At 31.0% G+C, this 21,903-nt stretch overlaps 3 protein-coding genes across 7 annotated transcripts; 1 reads left to right on the forward strand and 2 right to left on the reverse strand.

Moving 5' to 3' along the window:
* Positions 1-2,534: 2,534 nt before the first annotated feature.
* On the reverse strand, positions 2,535-5,730 carry LOC115876593 (plasminogen activator inhibitor 1 RNA-binding protein-like). 2 transcript variants are annotated; one of them, XM_030892414.1, is made up of 7 exons: positions 5,321-5,730; positions 5,066-5,210; positions 4,596-4,790; positions 4,371-4,442; positions 4,222-4,308; positions 3,771-4,161; positions 2,535-3,475 (listed from the first exon to the last, which is right to left on the reverse strand). In XM_030892414.1, exons 1-7 carry the CDS (start codon positions 5,562-5,564, stop codon positions 3,407-3,409), a joined length of 1,203 nt encoding a protein of 400 aa, XP_030748274.1. In that variant the 5' UTR covers positions 5,565-5,730; the 3' UTR covers positions 2,535-3,406. The 2 variants fall into 2 exon arrangements, with proteins under 2 accessions (XP_030748274.1, XP_030748273.1); XM_030892413.1 differs by having other exon boundaries at positions 4,371-4,454.
* Positions 5,731-6,567: 837 nt separating this feature from the next.
* LOC115876594 (lysine-specific demethylase RSBN1L) lies at positions 6,568-12,215 on the forward strand. 2 transcript variants are annotated; one of them, XM_030892416.1, is made up of 8 exons: positions 6,580-6,694; positions 6,751-6,969; positions 7,125-8,194; positions 8,250-8,717; positions 8,770-8,906; positions 8,956-9,238; positions 9,344-9,494; positions 9,552-12,215. In XM_030892416.1, exons 2-8 carry the CDS (start codon positions 6,780-6,782, stop codon positions 10,382-10,384), a joined length of 3,132 nt encoding a protein of 1,043 aa, XP_030748276.1. In that variant the 5' UTR covers positions 6,580-6,694; positions 6,751-6,779; the 3' UTR covers positions 10,385-12,215. The 2 variants fall into 2 exon arrangements, with proteins under 2 accessions (XP_030748275.1, XP_030748276.1); XM_030892415.1 differs by having other exon boundaries at positions 6,568-6,969.
* LOC115876596 (protein lap1) lies at positions 7,712-21,347 on the reverse strand. Of its 3 annotated transcripts, none has more exons than XM_030892418.1 (8): positions 20,961-21,346; positions 20,765-20,900; positions 20,423-20,712; positions 19,942-20,362; positions 19,425-19,880; positions 18,699-19,056; positions 16,714-16,816; positions 7,712-7,901 (listed from the first exon to the last, which is right to left on the reverse strand). In XM_030892418.1, the coding sequence occupies exons 1-8, from the start codon at positions 21,105-21,107 to the stop codon at positions 7,860-7,862; spliced, it is 1,953 nt and encodes a 650-aa protein (XP_030748278.1). In that variant the 5' UTR covers positions 21,108-21,346; the 3' UTR covers positions 7,712-7,859. The 3 variants fall into 3 exon arrangements, with proteins under 3 accessions (XP_030748278.1, XP_030748279.1, XP_030748277.1); XM_030892417.1 differs by lacking the exon at positions 7,712-7,901 and adding an exon at positions 13,764-16,372 and having other exon boundaries at positions 20,961-21,347; XM_030892419.1 differs by lacking the exon at positions 16,714-16,816 and having other exon boundaries at positions 7,765-7,901.
* Between the last annotated feature and the right edge of the window lie 556 nt (positions 21,348-21,903).

The following is a 21,903-nucleotide window of genomic DNA, read 5'->3' on the forward strand; positions in this document are numbered from 1 at the left end:
GAATAGTTCTATATAAATTATATCTGCCAAACATTATGAGTATGCGCAGCAGTAAATCTGTTCATTTGCTTCTGAATAATCAATATCGGATTCGTAGCTTTAAATTCGTTTAGTTTTATGTTTTTAACGTCTGTTACTGATAATATTTTAAATTTTAGATACAGGTGTACAAAATAAAACCACAAAACGATTACCCGATTCCCAAACGTCTGCTTTAAAAAAGATGAAGCTGCAAGACGAAATGTAAAAAAAACTAAATAAAAGAACGAATGTGTTATTGTAAAGTAGTATAAATATTATAAATATATATATAATGAATTGTGGAGCGTGGGGGCTGTAATTATCGATTTTTACGATGTTAAGTTATATTTTGTGTCAGCCTTTAATTTATATTTTGTTTCGTTCTCGACCATCCCGGCGTCAGAGATTAAACTTTACTATTTTTTAATTGTAAAATGTGTGACCTTTATACAACTATTTTTGTAACTAGTAGTTTGAGTTGGATACATTTAGATTTTACGCGTCCTTGGAAAGGATGCTTCAATTTTTTTAGGAAATCGTACGAGTGAAAATGATGACTGTTTCATATTGATTCGATTTTTTTTTACCAGCACACAACTAAAGCTTTTTAGGACTATTTCATTTTTTATAGATCGTGAGGATATTTTAAGGTGCTAAGGATTCAGTTGTTTCGTGAGAGTTTGTACTTGTCACATTCGGCATGTCGACATTGTATTTTTTTCTTGTTTTTTTTATATTAATAAAAAAACATATACATAGATTTTTAATTACCATTTCATCGCTTGATAGTGTTAATTTTTATATTATTTCAAATGTATTAATTATAATTATAATAAATTTTTTCGTTAAAACTGCTATTTTATTTGTTAATATTTACTGTATTATGTACATAGAGATTTTTAATAGTTAGCTTATGGCAGATTTTAATTTCGTTTTTACTGTTAAGTCCTAAATGGTTTCAGCTAATCTTCATAAATTCATTATCTTAGATATAAACGGCATTTTCACATTTATTTATGTTTTGGCTCATCGTAATATATTCAGTCAATAAAGGATTTCTTATTTATTCTAATATACCTTAACTCCCTATCCCTGTCTTTTTTTCAGCAAAGAAAATAGATCTATTTACTTTGCTCATCGAATTATATTTTTTTTTTCACAAAAAAAATTGCAATAATTTAGTTTTAAAAAATAATACAAACTAAAAATATTAAAACCCAGTTTATTTGCCATAATTACAAATCTGATTGTTTTGAAAAAGTTGATTATTATAATTTAAACGTGCATTATTTTTATTATTTTTGCTGAAAGAAAATACCTTATGCACATACACAATTATAAAATTACATATTAACATTGCCTTAAATTTATAAAGCTAGTGATGTTTTGGCACAAGAGTTATGCCTATAACAAAAGTAAAAGCATAACGTCACTTCGAATTTTAACATTTCTGGGTTTTTGAATCGGATAGTTAAAGCATAAATATCAATGCATGAAAATATTAGTGATATTTAGGATTAAATTTTTCACAAATTAATTTATTCAATAAAAATGTCTCCTGTACTCCACCTATGTAGAAAATTTATTTTGTATATACAAATCCGAATCCATCAACTACAGCTAATAAAACACTTTCTATTAGATGATAATTATTTCTGAGGAAGACATCCAACGAAATTTAACTCTATTTGATAATGTGTAGCATAGTGAAAAGGTAATTTTCGTTTTAATAGTAACACTGTAGAGTGGAACTCGAAACACTTATTTTATACACAAACCTGCAACAATTTAATAGGATATTTTTTTAGAGTGATAATTATTTTTACTAATCCAATCAGTAGGAAGTCTATAGAAAGATAACTTTATACAACACAGTTATTTTACACATTTTTATTTTTATCAGATATTTTGACGTTTTATCAAAGAACCAATAAAATGGCAACGACTCAAATTACACCCAATTTTTAGCCATAGTTAAAATACTCTGTTTTAAGTATAAAAGTATTTTAACTTGTTCAATTTGATTATAATTTATATAATTCACAAAAATAAATTGTCTCGTCACTACATTGTACTAAAGTTAGAAACTTCCTTTATAACTTAGGATGTAGGATCGGGATATTTTTTGTACCTCACCAAATATAAACGTTATAAATATACAAGTTGCTACGTTTTTGTTAACTCTTATTTTGAAATAACACGAATGTAATTCTTTAAGGCATATATAGCAGGAAAATAAATTTAAACCAATATCGTCTTTAGAAATTTTATTAAAATATTTTTAGAATAAAATGGTAATGCTAACCTGAAGTCTGGTTAAACAAAAACATTTTCTTAAAACCTTTGTTTATCTTTGGCTCAAATGATATTGATAAACAATGTAAAATAATCATGAAAATATGACAAGGATATATTAGCAATTTACTAGATCAAAATAAGAGCAACAAAGAATGTTTTAGAGGCATCCTAAGAGTATAATTTTTTTTTAAATAAATTATATTAAAAGCAATAGCTAATATAAAACATTGTAATTTTATTAAAAATATATAAACTGCATGAGAATGATTAACAATTGTTTTGTGAAATGCAAAAAAAAACTAAAATGACACTATTCATGAGCAGCCAAGTATAAAACTCTCAACAATACAGCATTAAACTGACTAGTAACCATTTAGGATAAGGTTTACAGTCTACACTGAAATCATGAATGAAATTATGAAAGTTTTATAATGACTAAATTTCTCCATTAAATCTAGTCATTGAAAAAAAAACTTGGGAAGGTTCAAATATCTTGTATCAAAATTAAAGATACTCTCAAACCTGATAAAATGGGGCTGTTTAAAGTATTTTTGTTTATACTTATGCAACCCAATAAAAAGCTCCTTTTTTATAGATGTTAGCCTTATAAAAACAAAGTTAAATAGAGAAACTCGTTTAATAAATTTATGAAAAATCTTCTCAAACATTTACAAACAAGTCATGTTATTAGGCAGAAGGTTAATCAAAAATATGTGCAGATTTTGGCACAATATACAAAAACCTTCCTTATATAATCCTTATATACAAATCGTGATATATTTGTATCAACTTTATAACCGTACACTCCAGTATTAAATATTCTAATAACAATAAATCACTAAATTTAAGCGAGGATGCTTATAATTGATTCGAACACACAAAATAATTTGGAAGTGTACAATTTGAAACGGTAAAGAGAAAAACAAAGTAAAAAATAAAAATTCACCAGTTAACTCTAAATTTAGTACCGAAATAGTAACAAAAGGAGTTTTAATTGATTTTATTAAAATGTCTAATTTTTTTCTTGGTTACTCAGATGACTATGTGATGGAGGTGACACCATCATCAGTAACTGATTTACGGTATCTTAACCAAGAGATGGGAAATCTCTCTCGTCGTCGACTTTTGGGGCTCTCGGAACATTTTTATCTTCAACCTGTAACAAATTTTAAGTTTAATGTAATTGAAGTTTAAAACTTTAAACAAATTGGAGTCTATACCCTTTAGGACACAATCGATCTGTAAGGTCGCAGTGATTAACCCCCCCTCGTACTCATTCTACATACCCTTTAGGACAGGATAAAAAATAAACATATGTTTTAAAAAGTTGGAATATAAAGTATACCTTAGTACACTTTTTCCACTTGCATGGAGAGTGGCCAAGTATAAATTAATTTCACTCTTTTAATACAAAATAGTTTGTAGAAGTTGTAAAAAACAGAGAAACATACCTGTTCATCGCGGAATCTCTTCTCCCCTTCACGAGGGGGGCCACGGATACCACGTCCCCCTCTGCCGCCTCTTCCTTGGCCTCTGCCCCTACCGCCGCCAGCACGTTTATTGTCGTAAAATTGAATATCAATGTCCAATATGTGTTTCTGTCGGCCAACCCTTTGTGGATACTCTAAAGCGTCATATTCCTCGTCATCAGATTCTTGATCGTCCTTTTCCTTCTTTTTCAGTTCGAACATCTTTTTCCATTGGCTGGGGTCCTCTCCTTCACCGGCTTTTCTGATATTAAAAACGGGCTTCACACGACCAGCGCGCTGAGCCTTCCATTCATCCAGAGTCAATTCTTTTGGTTCTTCCTCTGTCGGTGGTTGTTCAACCTCAGGTTCTTCTCTTCATGAAAATAACAAGAAAAATTATGCAGGGTTCCAATTATGCATTTAAAATAATTACTTTTTTTCTGTGTCATTAGTAACTTCAGGTTTTTCAGATTCTCCCCAACTCTGATCAGTTTCAGTATTAGATCTATCGGCTTCAGCACTAAGAACAATTGCAAGAATTATTGGTAAACCATCTCAATAATGTAGTGTAGATCTACTTACTCAATAATATCTTTGGTAGATCCCCAGTTATGAGCACCAGCACCATCCCGCTTCTCTACTGGCTTAACTCCTCTGTAACCATGGCTGCATTAATTAACGTATCATCACCAACATCATTCAAACTTAACTACTAATTCATTCGAATTGGGAATCCAGGCAAAATAAAAGAGAATATTTGTGACTGTATTCCCTTTTCTAATGCTGGTAAAACATGAGAAAACTTACGTTTTATCAGATCCAGATTGTCTGTCAAATTCACGCTTGCCTCTTCTGTCCTCAAATGGTTTTTTAGGGCCCCCACCAGGTCGCGGCGGTCCAGTGCGATTGCCTACAGGGCGTCCTTCTTTCCTTTCCCCACGTTCACCACGAGTACGATTATCAAAGTCTGTATTTTCACGTCTAGGCCGGTTTTCACGATCACTACAAAAATATTAACACTTATTTTAACTTTCACTCCAAAACAAAAGTACAAAATAAATTACTATATCATTAATAAATAAAGTTGATGTTTGGTTTGGTTTTTAACCTTAGATTTTTTGTATTTATAAATATTTTAACTTATATAATTGACTGATAGCTGAAACAAGTAGAAATGAAAACGAAGCACTTTAAAAAATACAAATTTGGCTAATAAACTAGAGACACCTCATTTTCCACACTTGAATGGTAACTAGACATGTGTAATACCGACTTACCGGTTTTCGGAAGGTCCATTAAACGGTCTATCTTCGCGGTTTCTTCTATTATTTCTCTCCTCTCGATTTTCGGTACTATTAAATTTTGTAAATGGCCGTTGTTCGATTTTTCCCTCGGTATTTGCCCTTTGGTTGGGCTTGAAATCTAAAATTTAGCGCACACATACACTTATAAATACACGAACTGTAACAAATCGGCTTTTAATCACATGTGCACTAATAAAAGTGCTATGGCCGTCTATACGAGACACTTACCTTCTCGTTTATTTTCCTGAGCTTTGTGACTCGTAGTATCCTTAATTGTTTTTTTCGGTATTGTCGGTGCGGATTTTCCCTTGGCAGGTTCTGGTTTCGTCTTATTTTCCTTTTCAGCTACTTTACTTTTCTTCTTCAGTTCCTTCTCTTGCTCCTTTTGGACCAAAGTTTCCAACGGATCCGACTCGTCGTCTAAAAAAAGTGCGTACCTATTGGCCACACCGATCCCGTAGGAGTTCTCCATAATGGATAAAATTTATAAAAATCTTCACAACTTTAAGATGTTGGAAGATTTATTTTAGGGCTACTTCAGCCTCTTGTCGTTCACGCACTCATTAAACGCAATATGGCCGGCCGCACGAGGAATCTGGTTTGGTATTGGCCCGCGCACAAAAAGCCAAACCAATAAGACATGCGCTATATATAGCCAGTGAGAAAATAAACATGTCCTTTCTATGCCCGGTAAATTTAAATTTTTTATTTATTAAATGTCCATAGTGAATTGGGAGTTTATTATTTAACAACTATTTATATCTACTACAAAACTACTATTATATTAGTACTAGTTACTGCCCCGTTACTAATTATAATTTTTATTCTTCCATATGGCGCATTCGTCCAACTGAACAGGATTTTTTTATTTATTCTTTATCTAGGTTCTAAGCTTGTTCTACGTGAGGTCCATAGATAGAGGAGTTGGTAAGGTCTTGAAAAATCTAGGCTAATAGACCTATATCAAAGATTACATACAAGGACTTTTATGATAAACATTCAACGCCATTGAACTTCTAAATTTCTGCTACCTTGATTTGAATTTCCCGCTCTACGAGTACGTGACTTATAGCACGAACTAATAAAAAATGTTTGATTATTGTTAGAAACTAGAAATAATGAAACTTTGAATGTATTCATGTGAAGATATTTTTATTTGAAGAGTATTCAAGTCTAAACTTAAATCCTAAGTGACAAATATTGTAATAATTTAGTTGAATAAAACAAAATATTTGCATGGAAATGACATGACAGCAGACTTCAATACAGAAGCGTACTGTTTATTGGATACTTTAATATAAATTTTAGACTTTGTTCAAGTTTTTGTACAGAACAATTATAAATTTAGATAATTTTCAATGTATAGTTATGCTAAAAAAAATTTTCAAACTTTTAGTATTAATATATTGGTTTATTTCTATTTTAGAATTTCGAATAATCAATTGTAAATAGAAGATGCGCCACTGTTAAATCATAAACTGGCCGGTGTGAGCATGGCGGCGCGATTGCGAATTACTGTCGTTTTATGGTGTTTTTCTTTGGTTTAAAAAAAATATTTTGTCAATTTTGCACGGCAGTCTGTTTGAAAATGTAAATAATATTGTGCGTATAAGAATCTAACGGCGTAAACGTTCTGTTATGTTGCTTATATTTAATAGGTAAGTGCCCGGGTTTTCTCGATCGAATTATGGCGTCCAACGATGAAACAAGCGGAGACGACGAAAACAAGGAGTTTTTTAAGAAAGACACAAATCCTATAACAACCCAGGATATGTGTACGGTGTGTGACCTTATAATTTCTGAATGCACTTGCAATATTCAACGACGAACATTTCAAGTTGAATTGGACTTGTCTAATGGTGGTAGTAGTGCTAGTGGTATGTATTCTTTATTTGTAAACATACCTTCTAAACTGATAATTACGGAAGGTTGTAGAATATATATATATATATATATATATATATATATATATATATATATATATATATATATATATATATATATATATAAAACACCATAACATTTTTTTTAGGAGAGGCCCTTGTGGAAGAGTTTGTTCTGTTAAGCAATGGCCAGGATTCACTAGAGAGCTTCGACAAGGAGATAGTTAGTAATGCTGATAACCACAATAATTCCATAATTTGTGAAATACCAAAGACTCCTTCCATAACTGCAGATTCCGAATCAAATGATTTTTTACAGAGCATTATTGTCGATGAAAAGTCTAACTTACCTGATCATTCTGACAGTGGAAAATTTAGCAATAGGGCAGTGACATTTGGTCAAAGTAAACTATTCCCTGAAACAAATAGTGATTTGATTGTTAAGTGTAGTGATATTAAAAGTGAGTGTGACGAAAATAGTAAAGAATATAATGGTGAAGATACACCTATGACTCCTGATATAAGAATGAAAGATACAAATGATTTATCAAATGACTCGCAAGTCATTCTCAAGTCTAATGCCTTAAATTCTAAATCAGACTTAAATGTAGGCTGTGATACAAATTGCACAGATAATCCTGAGCAGTCCCCTATTAGTACTAATAATAATACCATAAAAGTTAAAACAGAAACCATTGCAAATGAAGAGGCTCCTCCAAATAAAAGACAAAAAAGGTGTTCAATGTTTATTGATAATTTAGATGAAAGTCTTTTAGAAGGCAAGAAAGGGGTTGAGCTTTTACATGCCATTGAAAATCAATCAAATAAACATCTGGAGACGCACAAATCCAGTTCTGGCGAGTCTGTAACAGCTCAGTGTTCTCCTAGGAAAGGTAGGACACGTTCTGTTGACGTAATTTCATGTTCTAGAAAAAAAATAAAAAGGTCATATTCAGCAGATGTTGATCATAAAGATATTAAAATTAGGAAAATTGATTTTTCACAGTACAAACATAAACATAAAAGTGAACTAAAATGCTCAAAATCAAAAAGTGTTCACCATCGAAGACATAGTAGTAGTAGCAGTAGCAAAAGACATGATTCCAGGAGCAGTAAAAGTGGGAATAGTAGAGAACATTCAAGTAGCTCAAGTTCAAGACACAGAGATGCCAAGCTTAAACTTATGACTAATGGCAACTATAGTTATCCACCCGAAGATGTAAGTGAACAATTAAGAATTTAAGTTATATTTATCTTTAACAAATATTTTTTAGCTGTCTTTGAAATACAGAAAATACTTTCACATAGAAACCCATACAAATGGTGGAGCAAAAATTTTAAGAATGTACCATGAAGAAATCAAACATTTAAGTTCCAGTGAAATCAAGGAACTGGCGCAAGAATGGTTTAAGTTAGCATTTGAAGAAGATGCAAATGGCCATGCAACATTTGTTATTGCTGTGGTTCATGGTTCTGCTACATATTTACCTGATATATTGGAGTATATGGCAGAAAATTATCCAACTTTAACTGTCAAAAATGGTTTGCTAAGTAAGAGTTCTGATATAGAAACCACAACATTATCAGCTTATAATAGAAATGTTGTGCAACATTATGAAGCAGGTACTGTCAGGTTTGGACCCCTACACCAAATAAGTATAGTAGGAACAGCACATGAAGAAGTAGGTGGATATTTTCCAGATTTGCTTGATCTTTTAGAAGAGAATTATTTCTTGAAAATGGTAAGAATATTTTATGCAATATTATTGTTTTCAAATTTGTTTATATTTGTAGACTATGCCCTGGGGGCCATTATCAATACTAGACCAAATGAAACCTACTGAAAGTAATGATGGACCAATTATTTGGTGTAGACCAGGTGAACAGTTAGTACCAACTGCTGACAATAGAACACCTAACAAAAGAAAAAGGTTAAAAGGAATAATACAAATGTCTTTTATTTCAATAACTCTTTTGCAGAACTGGTATAAATGAGCTGAGGAATTTACAGTATTTACCAAGAATGTCAGAAGCAAGGGAACATCTATTTGAAGATCGCACAAGAGCACATGCAGATCATGTTGGTGCTGGATTAGATAGAAAAACCACTGCTGCTGTTGGCATTCTTAAAGCCATTCATGGATGTAAAGATGAAGGCTCGATCAATAGAGTGACAAAGGATGTTGTAGCATTTTCAGCAAAATACTTTGATATTCTTGCTGAAAAGTTACAGTTGGATTTACATGAGCCACCTATTTCACAGGTTACTAAATTTAATTTGTTTTAATAATATAATTAGATTGTTATATATTTTTTAATTTTTTAACACTACGTTCAATTTAATAATTAGAATTTAAATTTCTTGTAGTGTGTTACATGGATAGAAGATGCTAAATTAAATCAGTTAAGAAGGGAGGGTATTGAATATGCTAGAGTGAATTTGTATGATAATGACATTTATTTTTTGCCAAGAAATATTATTCATCAATTTCGTACAGTTACAGCTGTGACTAGCATAGGTGAAATTATTCTTAACATATTTTCTTAAAAAAAATCTATAAATACGTTTATTTCAGCGTGGCATGTGAGGTTGAAAATTTATTATGATCTTCAAGATGCAGATACTAAAGAAAATGCGAATTCCAAGTCATCACATAATTTTAAAATTAAAACTCCTAAACCCCCAAGTAGTCAAATTAGTAATAAGAATCCCAGTGTTGAGAAAGTCAAACATAAAATAGATTTTGAAAAGTTGAAAATAAAAATTGGCGAGAAGGTTAAAAATTATAATGAAAAAGAAAAACATAAGTCCAGCAGCAGTAGTGATGAAAACAGAATATCAAAAGATAAGGATAGAGAAAGACATAAAGAGAGGGATAGAGAAAAATCCAGGAAAGAGCATAAACATAGAGACAGGCATGATAGAGATAAAGAAAGGCATAAGATTAGAGATGATAAGCACAGGCATCATAGCAGTTCTAGCTCGTATAAGGATAGTGACAAAGATAAAAGAGACAAACATCACAAGAGTCACTCTTCAGATAAAGCAAAGCAATCCGGTGATAAAAAACACAATCATAGCAAGGTGTTGACCAATAGTCTTTCTTCTGATTCCAAAGAAGATTCTGGTAGAGAAATGAAGCAAATATCTTCGTCATCTGTTACTACAGATACATCCACAACCACATTAGTACCACACAGTTCTGAAACATCACTTTCAGTCAAAACTGGCAGTAGTTCAAATTCAATTGACAGTTCTCCTCAGAAATCAGAAGTTAAGCGATACAGTGGTGAGGGGATCTCCCCCAAGAAACCCATTAAGTTAAAAATAAAACCATTACCAGCGCCTTCCAATGACATATTAGGTGATATATTAACATCAATGACCAAATGTGATCCACAAATATAATATTAATTTACAGATTGGTTAAAATTTGTCAAGCTGCTGACATTTTTTAATCAGTCTGTCTGTACTTAATTCAGAAAGTGTTATTGTAAATAAGAGTAAATTATGTAGTTTTTAATCACTATTTTGCCATTGATTAGTTCTTTTTATATTCCCTTTTTTAGAGAAAAAATATTTGATAGAGATCATAAGTACCAAAAATATCTGATGATACTGGGGATTTGAAATAATTGCCTATAAAAATATCTTTTCCTCAGAATTTTAATTCTATTTATAAGCCTATATATAGAATCTCTGTAAAAATATTTTTGACGTATTTTTTAGCTTTGTATTGAACAAACTTTTTTCCTAAACATTTTTGATTTTCAGTTTAGCCTTTTAAAGTGAATTCTAAAGTTGATAGATCAAGACAATACAATAAACATTGTTAATAAGGCTTCATATATTTTGTTACTTTTGGTGGTTTAACAAACTGTTATCCCTTAAGCGCAAATATAAGGGTTTGTTTGTTTAATATTTTGATGTTGTTTGTTTTTATAAAATTCTAACGAGAACAAAACACAAGTTTGTTATTTTATTCACTATGTAATTTTCTGTATACTAAATATTCCAATTAACTTCTTTATTTTTGTTAATTGTTTCATTTATTGTCATGAGTAAAATAACTTTCTTTCTAGTACTCTGAAACGATTTTCCAAATACTACTTTTTGTTTTTCCAGTGTTTTCAAAGGTGCTATTTGTTTATTGTGGATTATATCAGTAAGGATCTTCAAACATTTCTGGTTTTTCAAATATTGCTGTAGTTTAATTTGAGCATATTTTTTAATTTATTTCATGCTATACAGTTTCTAGTCATAAAATTGCTTCTTACAAATATGATCCGCTGCGCCTCATATCACTGTGTTGTATAATATCAGTGATAGATACTGAATTTGATAGGTGATCATGGTTATTTTCTGTCAATTAATAATTAATTCAACTGAGTATGGCATCAATAAAAATTAACTTTAGTACAAAAAAGTAGGCATAGCTTACTTGAGCAAATAGCATCTCACATGTTTTGTGTTATTTAAAGAAAAAACATTGCTGGTTTTGTTCGATCTCAGCAAAAACGAAATCAATTTAAACCTATTTATTTCTCACTGTAATCTAATAAATATATTGTAAATATGTATATTTCGAAACTAGTGTACAGTTTTTTTACATAGTCAGAAGAAAGCGTTAAGTGTTGTTGTTTAGAGTTAATATAACAATGTTATAAATTTTTAGAGGTCATTTTCCCAAAAATATCTAATTTCTATATTTAATATATTAAAAGAAATATTTTGTGTGTAACATTTATTTAAATTTTTTTATATGTCAATAATTAAATAAACAGTTCATAGAAAATAATACAATTTTGTAGTGAATATTGAACATACATTTCCCAGGTTTATTGAAATATTCTTAAGGTTTATTTATGTATTTATTTGGTATGTTCTGTTTTAAATATTTTTTCTATGACTGTTATCTGGGCTTTGAAAGACACATTGTATATAGAGTGGTATCAAAACTAAATAAAAGAAAGCTAGTATTTTCATATTGTATTAAATAGTAAAACTAACATGTAAAGTTCCTTCTTACATCCAAAGTGTCGGTTTTCTTATAAGCCAATAAATTTCTTAACTACATTACCGGTGTCTTCGTATTTTATTATTGTGATAAGTTTTATTTGTTAACTTTCAGTTACTAGTTTTTTTCTTAATTATTTCTTTCACTTTTAGCTTTAGTTTTAATAATGAATTAAGTTGCATTCCAAACAGTATTTTCATTTCAATGAAGTTGTCTATGGCAGTTAAGCTTGTTTTTATTTATTTTCCTTTGACCTAGCCAATTTACATCAGGATTTTTATTTTAAATGCATATTTATGAATTTAAAATAAATTTTTGGGAGTTGTCCTCCTCAGAGTTAAAAGAGCGTGCGAAATAATTAAACGTTTAAAAATTAAACATTTTTCTGGTAAGTATTTATAATATAATATATAATAGCGCGTACAGTAATATTTTTTGTACTATTTTTAATCTTTTTTTTGTACTTCGATCATACAGTATCTTTAACATGGTATTTGGCAACATCAAATCAGTTTTCTCTTTAAAAGTCAGTTTTATGACGTCGTTTTTTTCCCTTACCCATCATTTACTATACAGGGTGGTCCGAACTGTATTCCGGAAACTTCGGCAGCATATTAACTCTCTTTTTTTTCATAATTACCTTTAAGGACTTATTCAGTTCACTTCTGAACCCCTCAGATATAAAATGACACTGATCTTCACTTCTATATCAACCTTGACGCCGATTTTATTTTCGATTGTAGGATACATTAATATGTGTCCATAATAGATGCATATAGATGGATAAATGAAAACAAAAAGATACACAGAAGTCTAAAACAAGTTTTATTAAAAAAGTATAAATGTAGAAGTCAGTCAAATAGTTCTTAACAGAAATATTAATTCAATATCCTGAACGACAGTAATGCGTAAAATATTTGCACATAAATAAAAAGCCTTAAAGCTTCAAAAGAATCACAAATGTTTAGTAATAACATGCTTACTAGTATTAACAATCAACAATATATATACAGGGTGTCCCAGACTGAGCGTGCATTAGAAGTTTCTAGAGAACTACAATATCTAGATCGGAGATTTTTTGTACATTACTGTTTCACAACGAGATCTATCGATTAAAAATATTTTCAACATGGCGGCACTTCCGGAAATACCGGAAGTCGACAGTAACTTTCTTATTTTAAATGGGTACCCCCATTTTTTATCACATACTTATATTCTCTGCAAAATTTTATGAACTTTGATATCAAACACTCTATATCTAACATTAACCATTTTTGAGAAAAAAAATATTTAAATTTTTTGGACAAAAAAAACTGCCTGTCTGACCGATTAAAAAAATGTTTTAATCGCTCAATTCCATCACAGCTACGGCCAATATCGTATGACATTCGAACAATTTAAATTTTGAAATAGATAGCCACATGTCTTCTCTTTATTCCACAGTGGCTGTGGTGATCACTAAATATGTCGTTTAGACTATACCGATTTTTTTGACGGGCTGTTTTTTTCCTCCAAAAATTTTAAATATTTTTTTTCTCAAAAACAGTTAATATTAGGTATAGAGTGTTTAATATCACAATTCATAAAATTTTAAAGAGAATTTAATTATGTAATAAAAAATGAGGATACTCATTTAAAATAAGAAAGTTGCTATCAACTTCTGGTATTTCCGGAAGTACCGCCATATTGAAAATATTTTTAATTGATAGATCTCGTGAAACAATAATGTGCAAAAAATCTCCGATCTAGATATTGTAGTTCTCTAGAAACGTCTAATGCACGCTCAGCCTGGGACACCCCTGTATATATATATATAATATATATATATATGAAATACACGTAGAAAAAGATCATAGAAAACACTTCAGGGTCTTTGAAAGCCAGAAAGATTAAATATATTTTACTTTAATAATAACAAGGAAATTTTCACCCTAGAAGTTGTATTATACATATGATAAAAAATATAAAAAAATTTCAAGAAAAATGCATACAATTTTGTTATATAGAATATGGAAAAATTGTTTAAATTTATTAGTCAAATTTAAACAAAATCAAGTATGGTGAGGAACGAACAAAAAATGTTTTCATATGTTGTAAACCAAAGCAAAAAAAATGTTATTGTAAACCCTGTATACTACAATGTATCAACACGATCCTATTAAATTTATTAAAAAAAATATATACAAATGTTTTTATAAGAGTCCTTAGATCACTCTGAAAAATATCAGTTATTTTTAATGAAGCAAAAAAGCACCGAATTTAATTTCAAAATGTGTAGGACGTTGTAGAAAAAAATGCTGCCATAATCAGAGAATATTATTCCTTTCTTATAACTTTCTAAAATATAACACGTATGGCAATATTACTTCTAAGAGTTTAGTATTAAATCATATATTAATAATTAGAATAATATTCTGATCACAGCCTATGGCAATTTTATTTTAAGACTTTGTACGCCGGCTTTGTAAAACGTGACATTTTTCACAGCTAATAGGTACTATGTTGGTATTGACAAATTAAGCAATTTATTTTAGCTTAATTGGTAAAATATGATCCCTTAGAAGTAATATGCGTTTCAATTAACAAACTATTTTTAATATAAAAAGTGTATTCGTTTAATTTACGTTTATAGAGCTTATGTAACCTTTAAAACAATATTCCCAATAATGAAGGTTTTTTTCTAAATGTACTTGGTATAGAATATTTATGCCTATATAAAAGTGCGTATATATTGGTGCGCTGCGCTAAGCATTCGCCACGCGTTACTTTTATTGTTTTAACGAACATCCCCCTATCCATAAAAATCCCGCGAACATTCGTTTAGTCGTTAATAATCTCTCTGCCGTGCGAGAAGAACTACGCAATTTTAGTGATGAGTATGAGTGTGCGGCTCTTTGACCACTCCATTAATAAACAATATTCAAAGAAAACCACAGAAAAAGAGGATTTATTCAAAGAAAACACACAAAGCCACATATAAAGGCGCATGGAATGCGCGCGCTGTCTTCACTACAAAGCGGAGCGTTAAAAAATCGACAGGAGATGGTTCGCGGCAAGTGGTTTGCGTACAGGGTGCGCGCAACTTGACAAGACGTATAAATACAGGCGAATCTATACGCGCGCTGCGCGTTCGCGGCGCAGCGCGCTAATATATACGCACTTTAAGGTCCCAGGTTTTATAGGAAGACATTAATGTAAATTAAAAAATAGATACCAATTATAAGTCGTTTAACATTCTTCTAAGAGATATAGCATATAATAGTAGATAAAAATTTAGTTGCATCATAAATTTTGATACACATTTTTATATTTTAGAGCCTAATAGACATCATGTTTGCCTATATAAAACTGGGATTATATGCATATTGAAATAGTTAATGTTATAATACCTTCTCTATTTTATATATAACTAATATCACCAATAATATTTCTTAATTCATAAATAACCTAGTGATTGGCATACGTATTATAACACTGGTAACTTGGTTATAAACAGAACTTGATCTAAAGTACATTACAAAGTCATAGAGGTGTGATAATAACTCAAACTCATTAGAGTTAGAACCAGACCTCAAGAGTTCAAGAACACTTAATCAAATTCAGTCAGTCAATCAGTCAATTTTAGAAATAACATAAACTTTCGGTATATAGACCGAAAAAATAGTGAATATAAATTACTGTTTTGTGCGCATTTTGACAACTCTACATTCTATAAGGCCAAAGTAATTTCGAAATTAAAACCATAAAATATATCATTCAGTCTTAGACACCTTCCAGTAAATGACAACAAATTTATTTTATTAAAAAAAATAACTAATTTTATTGTCAATTACTAGATGCAAAACTGTCATATTCCTGTAAATTTAAAGACAAGTTCAACAAATTAAAAATACAAAATTGCCTTTGTTTCAAATACAGTTGTAGAATGAATATAATTACAGAAGGGAATAAGGACTGGGGAAACCATTTCTTTCTCAAAAATTAGTATTACAAATTACAAGTATCTACTTGAAGCATACGAAAATATATGTTAAAATCCGAAAATAAAATTATTAAAAATATTTCGCCTTGTCGAGAAGCTATATTAAAAATCCAGACAAATTAAAAATTGTCCTATCATTGCAATCCAGATTTTTAAAAAAAAAACAAAAACAAGGTTTTAAGCATCTATAAAAGTAAATATAATAAATATACTATGATTTCTGTTTGCGGGATATAATAACTATCCTTACATTACCTATTTTACGTGTGGCGTCTTGGTATGCCGCCAATGGATCTATGTTAGTATAATCAGTGTCGTCGAATGCCAGAATTTTATCATCCGGATGCAATTTTTCGTACATCGCTCCCTGGACGTTAACTTCTTCAACGAATATACCCTAAGCAATAAGCTTTAATTTTCTAGCTCTTTCAAATTAATTTAAAATACGAATAATAGGGTTTTGTTTGGAACAATAGTGATTTGAATGCAACGATTTACAAGGTGTCTTTTAAATAAATTAGTTTTATTTAAATTAAGTATTTTAACTGGTAGTATATTTCCACTCAAAGAAACGAAATTCGGCTATTTATAATTTATTTTAAAAATGGCAAATAGAAATTATTTAACATACTTATTGCATTTATTTAAAATACACCCCGTATATTAACCCCCAAAATAATTACAATGTCACGAGTTGAGGATTGAAAATCCCTCCACCAAGCTCATAAGAGTACTTACATCGTTTTTTGCAACAATCTGAAAATCCCCAGGTTCATGAAATTCGGGCATTTCAATTTCCATAACCTTGTATATTGTGTGTTGTCCAAATGGCCACGATTTCCTAAATTAGGTTTATAAAATGGTAACGTAAACATTTACACGCATAATAAGATAAAACTCTTATATAATAGTTAATAATTCGCTAACATTATTTTAAGACTTTTCGAAAAGACCTGAATACACAAAGATATTTACACTGAAATTACTTGTAAGTGCAAATACATTTAGATTTGTTAGAAAAAACACATAAATATGATCTATAAAAATATTTTTAATGGCATCTTAAAGCTTACCATCGTGATGAGCCTCATAAAAAATTATTAGGAAAATAAAGTCCCGCCTACACATAACATTTTACATGTCAGACAAAACGTATCAAGTAAAACCTTATGTGTAGACGTAAGATGCGGTTTGTTTTACTGGAAGCTGGAAGTGAATTAAGACGAAAAAAGTCTAGAGAAACTGACGCGACGGGATTTTTGAGTTTTACAACAAAACTGAATGTCGTTTTGCCTACACTGAAAAAAATATAAATAAATTTACAAAATGGAATATGGATATATTACAGCAACTTCAATAATAAGCTACTGTTAAAAATTAAATATTTTTGCTCAGTTACCCAAAATAATATAATTTTACGAAATTCCTTAGATTTATTTAATGATCATTACCAAACAATATATACTATTTTCACAATTAGCATAGCGTGTTTACAAATAAAATTTAAACCATATATACAATTTTATTTAAAGTTTTTTTCTTTTCAACTTCACTAAACACAATGCAATAATTGATAAAATCCCAGGTGTAAAACTTCCAGTCTGTACGCTAGTTTTTAATACGTCTTAACTGACAGGCATAATGTTATCTGTAGATTCGGCTAAGATGGAAGTCCGTCACTGAACTGCCGTCGGTTCTCTTAACGGTCTTCCGTTTTATCCAAATATGTTTTACCTGACACGGCCAAACTGATAGGCAAAGGTTATGTGTAGACGGAGCTTAACAGAGTGAAAACGGTATATCACAAATAAATATATAGGTATTTTAATTTTAACTTGCATGGAGTTTAGATCTCATGGTACGTATACATTGGGGCGCTGCGCCGTGCCTTGTCCACGCGTTACTTTTATTGTTTTAACGAACATTCCGCGATCCATAGAAATCTCGCGAACATTCGTCTAACCGTTAATCATGTCTCTATCGTCTGAGAGGAACTACGCAATTTTAGTGATGAGTAGTTCGGCTCTTTAAATACTCCCTTAATAAACAATATTCAAAGAAAAACACAAAAAAGGTATTCATTCAAAGAAAACACACATAGTCACTGATAAATGCGCGCGTTAGTGGAGCGTCGAAAAACCGACTAGAGATGGTTCGCGGCAAGCAATTTGCGTGCAGAGCGCGCACAACCTGAAAACACGTACCAATACCAATACAGGCCAATCGGTGAGCGCGCGCCGCGCGTTCGTACGTACCATTAGACTAAGGTTTAGATAAACAGTTCTAAACACAATATTAAGGTTTTTAGGTTTAAGAAAATTAATATTTTCAATAGAGATTTTCAAGATAGTGATAAATATTCCTATAAAGCCTTTAAAGTCACACAGTCCATTTACTTATTGGTAATAACGTCCAGTCACTCATAATAATTTATATTAGTAATAATGTATAATATACACAGCTGAATGTAAACAAATAATAGAGATCGTAAGGAGTATTTAAGACAGTATATCACAAGTAAATATATTGAATGAATGAAGACATCATTATCTGCCCCTTGCTTTTCAAGTATAGATATAGAACAATTTTTTTCACTCAACCATCCCTAATTTAGAATAATATTTAATGCTAATAAATAACAACAAGGTAAAGGACCTAAGGATGGCAATCAATTTTATTTGTATGTATAGTTTCAGTATACTTTAAAAATTAAAACCTTTTACCTTTCCAGCATTTGTATATCATTAGACTTATTGGGCTCTAACATCTGATGTCTTGTAGCCATTTTCGGGGTAGGCATATGAATATTGGAGGGTTGCTGTTGGCTGAATCTCTTTGGTTGATCATGTGGACTGGGAGGACCGTATGCAAACAAATGAGCGTTTTTGGAATACGCCGCTGCAATATGATATGGAGGAGGCTGTTTTGGGCCTGCATTAGCATGTTCGTTCGCGGGTTCCAATATTTCAGTCGGTTGTGGTTCTTGTCCGTTATTTAAACTCGCCTGCGAGATGTTTAAATCGCCCGATATATGAGTCACTTTAGCTTCTTTAATTTCAGACACATTTAATACTTGATTAACTAAAAAAATATAATGATAAATTTTAACATTGAAAGTGAAGTAACAGGTCTGTAAAACCCCGTCTACACATAGCATTTTACCTGTCAGGGAAGACGGATTAAAATAGTGTACACACTGGAAGTTTTACCTGCGATTTTTTTATAAATTTACTTATATATTTTTCAGTATAGGCGAAACGACAGTTTTGTTGTAAAACTGAATGATCCGGTCAGCTCTCTAGATGGTCTCCCATCTTAATTTTGATTCAAGTAAAATGGTTCGTTTTTCTACTACACACAAAGTTTAACATGATAAGTTTTGAGGGACAGGTAAAACGTAATGCGTAGATAAGGCATAAGAAATATAATTTAAATAAATTAATTTATACCTGGTACATGAGTGTTCTTCAATATTTCCCTCAACCTCTTCAATTCTTTGTAATGAGGTGTAGGTGTGCGGTTCAATGAAATACTTGTATTAGTCGTAATATCAACATCAGCTCTTTCTGTATTAAAGCTAATGTGACTTTTATGATTTCCCAAACTGGGTAATGGCACAGATGGTTCATTTAATGGCGTTTGGGGAAACACAACAGATGTCAGGACTACTTGGCCATCAGGCAGTTGTTCGTTTTGTAGGTGAATTAATGGCTGTGTCTGATTTGGTGTAAGCCACAATGCTTTTAGATTTGTTAATTTAGATATGGTCAATGGTAAATAGGAAAGCCTATTACCAATAACACCCAGCGTTGTTAGATGTTGTAAATGACCTACTTCTTCGGGAAGTTTTTCTAAATAATTGTTATGAACATTTAGTATTGATAATTCGCAACAACTGCCAATTTCTACACAAAGAAAAAATGTTAGTTCTGATATTAAATAAATAATAAGTAATGTAGTCAGTACCTGGGGGTAAACATTGCAATTTATTATCAGACAAAATTAATGTAGCCAACTTTCGTAAATGCCCTATACTACTAGGCACTTTAGTTAAGAAATTATTTTGCAAATTCAGTTCTTCTAAATTAATTAATTTACAAATGGTACTTGGTAATTCTTCAAGATAATTGGACTCCAATTTTAAGACTTGAAGATTCCTTAAATTACCTATGGCCTTTGGTAGTGTCGAAATATTATTGAAACTTAATATTAAATTTGTTATTTTGGTCCAATGACCAATCTCCTTTGGCACAGATTCTAAATTGTTATACGAGGCATCAAAATCATTTATCTTCTTTAAATATGTAATTGATACAGAAAGTTCAGTTATATTATTCCCATTAATCCATAGCTCTGTTAAACTACTATGTGACTCACACACTTCAGTCTAAAACAAATTTATATATACTAATGAATAATGTATGTGAATAAGTATGTGAATAGTTACCAAGCTGGATAAATTGTTGTCACTAACGTCAAGTCTTTGTAAATTTGTCAACCTTCGAATGGATTTCGGTAACTCACATAAATTATTATCCCTTAACTCCAAAATCCTTAAATTACAAAGTCTCCCAATATTAGCGGGTACAAAGTCAATTCCAGTATCGTTTAGGCATAGTTGCTGCAAGTTAATTAGACTCATTATAGCCTCAGGAACTTTCCCAAGATCATTCATACTCAAATCTAGCATTGTTAGTTTGCTGAGCTTATTCAAGTTTGGATGAACCCCATCTAAAACTAATGGATCTTTTGGTAAACTGATGAAACATAGATATCATCTAATATTTACCGTTTTTATTGAATATCAACACCTGTAGATTGGATAATTTTGAAATTAGTGGTGGTATGGCTCGGATTTCATTATCACTAACATTTAAATATCTTAGATCTATGCACTGGAACAGCTGAGGAGACAAATCTTTTAGCTGAAAATTTAAAAGTCTAGATTGACCACAATTTTAACTTATTTAATATAAACGCATTACCTTGTTCCCTTCCAGATGTAGTACTTCTAAAGTGGGCGAATTAGCGTGAACTTCGTTTGGTACTTCCGATATTCCGCAACGTGAAAAATCTAACTCTGTAATTTTCTCTTCTTTTGATTTGCATTCGCAGCAGCTTAACCAACCCATATTACTTCAATCCTTTGAAAATATACGAACAGGAATCATTTTTAGAGATAACTATTCAATAAAAAACTACATTTTCCAGTAAATTTTGACACGACTTTTAAACGACAAACAAGTGTATTGATTTTATCCACAATTTTTTAAATAATACATGTTTTTCACAGACTTCCAAGGTATTTAAAGCATAACAACAATATACAAATGACAGATATTTATGTACAGGGACCGCGACAGGGAGTCATTTTATTTACGTCCACAGCATAAGTCCACAATTGGTTATTCATTTGTATCTGTTCTGTGGTTATTCTGAGTACGTTCCACTAAGCACTCATAACGTTCACGCTCAAGATCGCGATTTTTCCCGTTCCACTTGCTTGCGAGCGTTACAATCATAAACTCAAGTGGAATGGGTTATGGGGCGTTTTAAGCATCAATCCTGTCAATGTATGTAAATAAATAGTAAATAATAGTCAAAATCACAGAAGAGAATTCAAAAAATCTGTCTAAAAAAAAAGAAATCAAAATGTCTTTGGCGACAGTTGGATATTTGGTGCATCGGAATGTGTCTGAAACTTCTTCATCTAGTTCAGACGAATTAATAGTAGAATGCAATTTTACAAAATCGCGACGTAAAAAGCGAACACTTAGGCCACGTATTATTGGCTATGAGAATCTATGAAAATTTTTATCCTGAGTCGATAATCTTTTTGTCTAAATTTAAAAATTGCGCCAAATTCCTCAACGTCCACTTCGATCCTATAATATTCAGATGGGTCGTTGTGAGCTCGGTGTGAGCGAA

This window comes from Sitophilus oryzae, unplaced genomic scaffold (genome assembly GCF_002938485.1).
Source record: "Sitophilus oryzae breed Bouriz unplaced genomic scaffold, Soryzae_2.0 scaffold_1440_pilon_pilon, whole genome shotgun sequence".
In the NCBI taxonomy this organism is placed as follows: Eukaryota; Metazoa; Arthropoda; class Insecta; order Coleoptera; family Curculionidae; genus Sitophilus; species Sitophilus oryzae.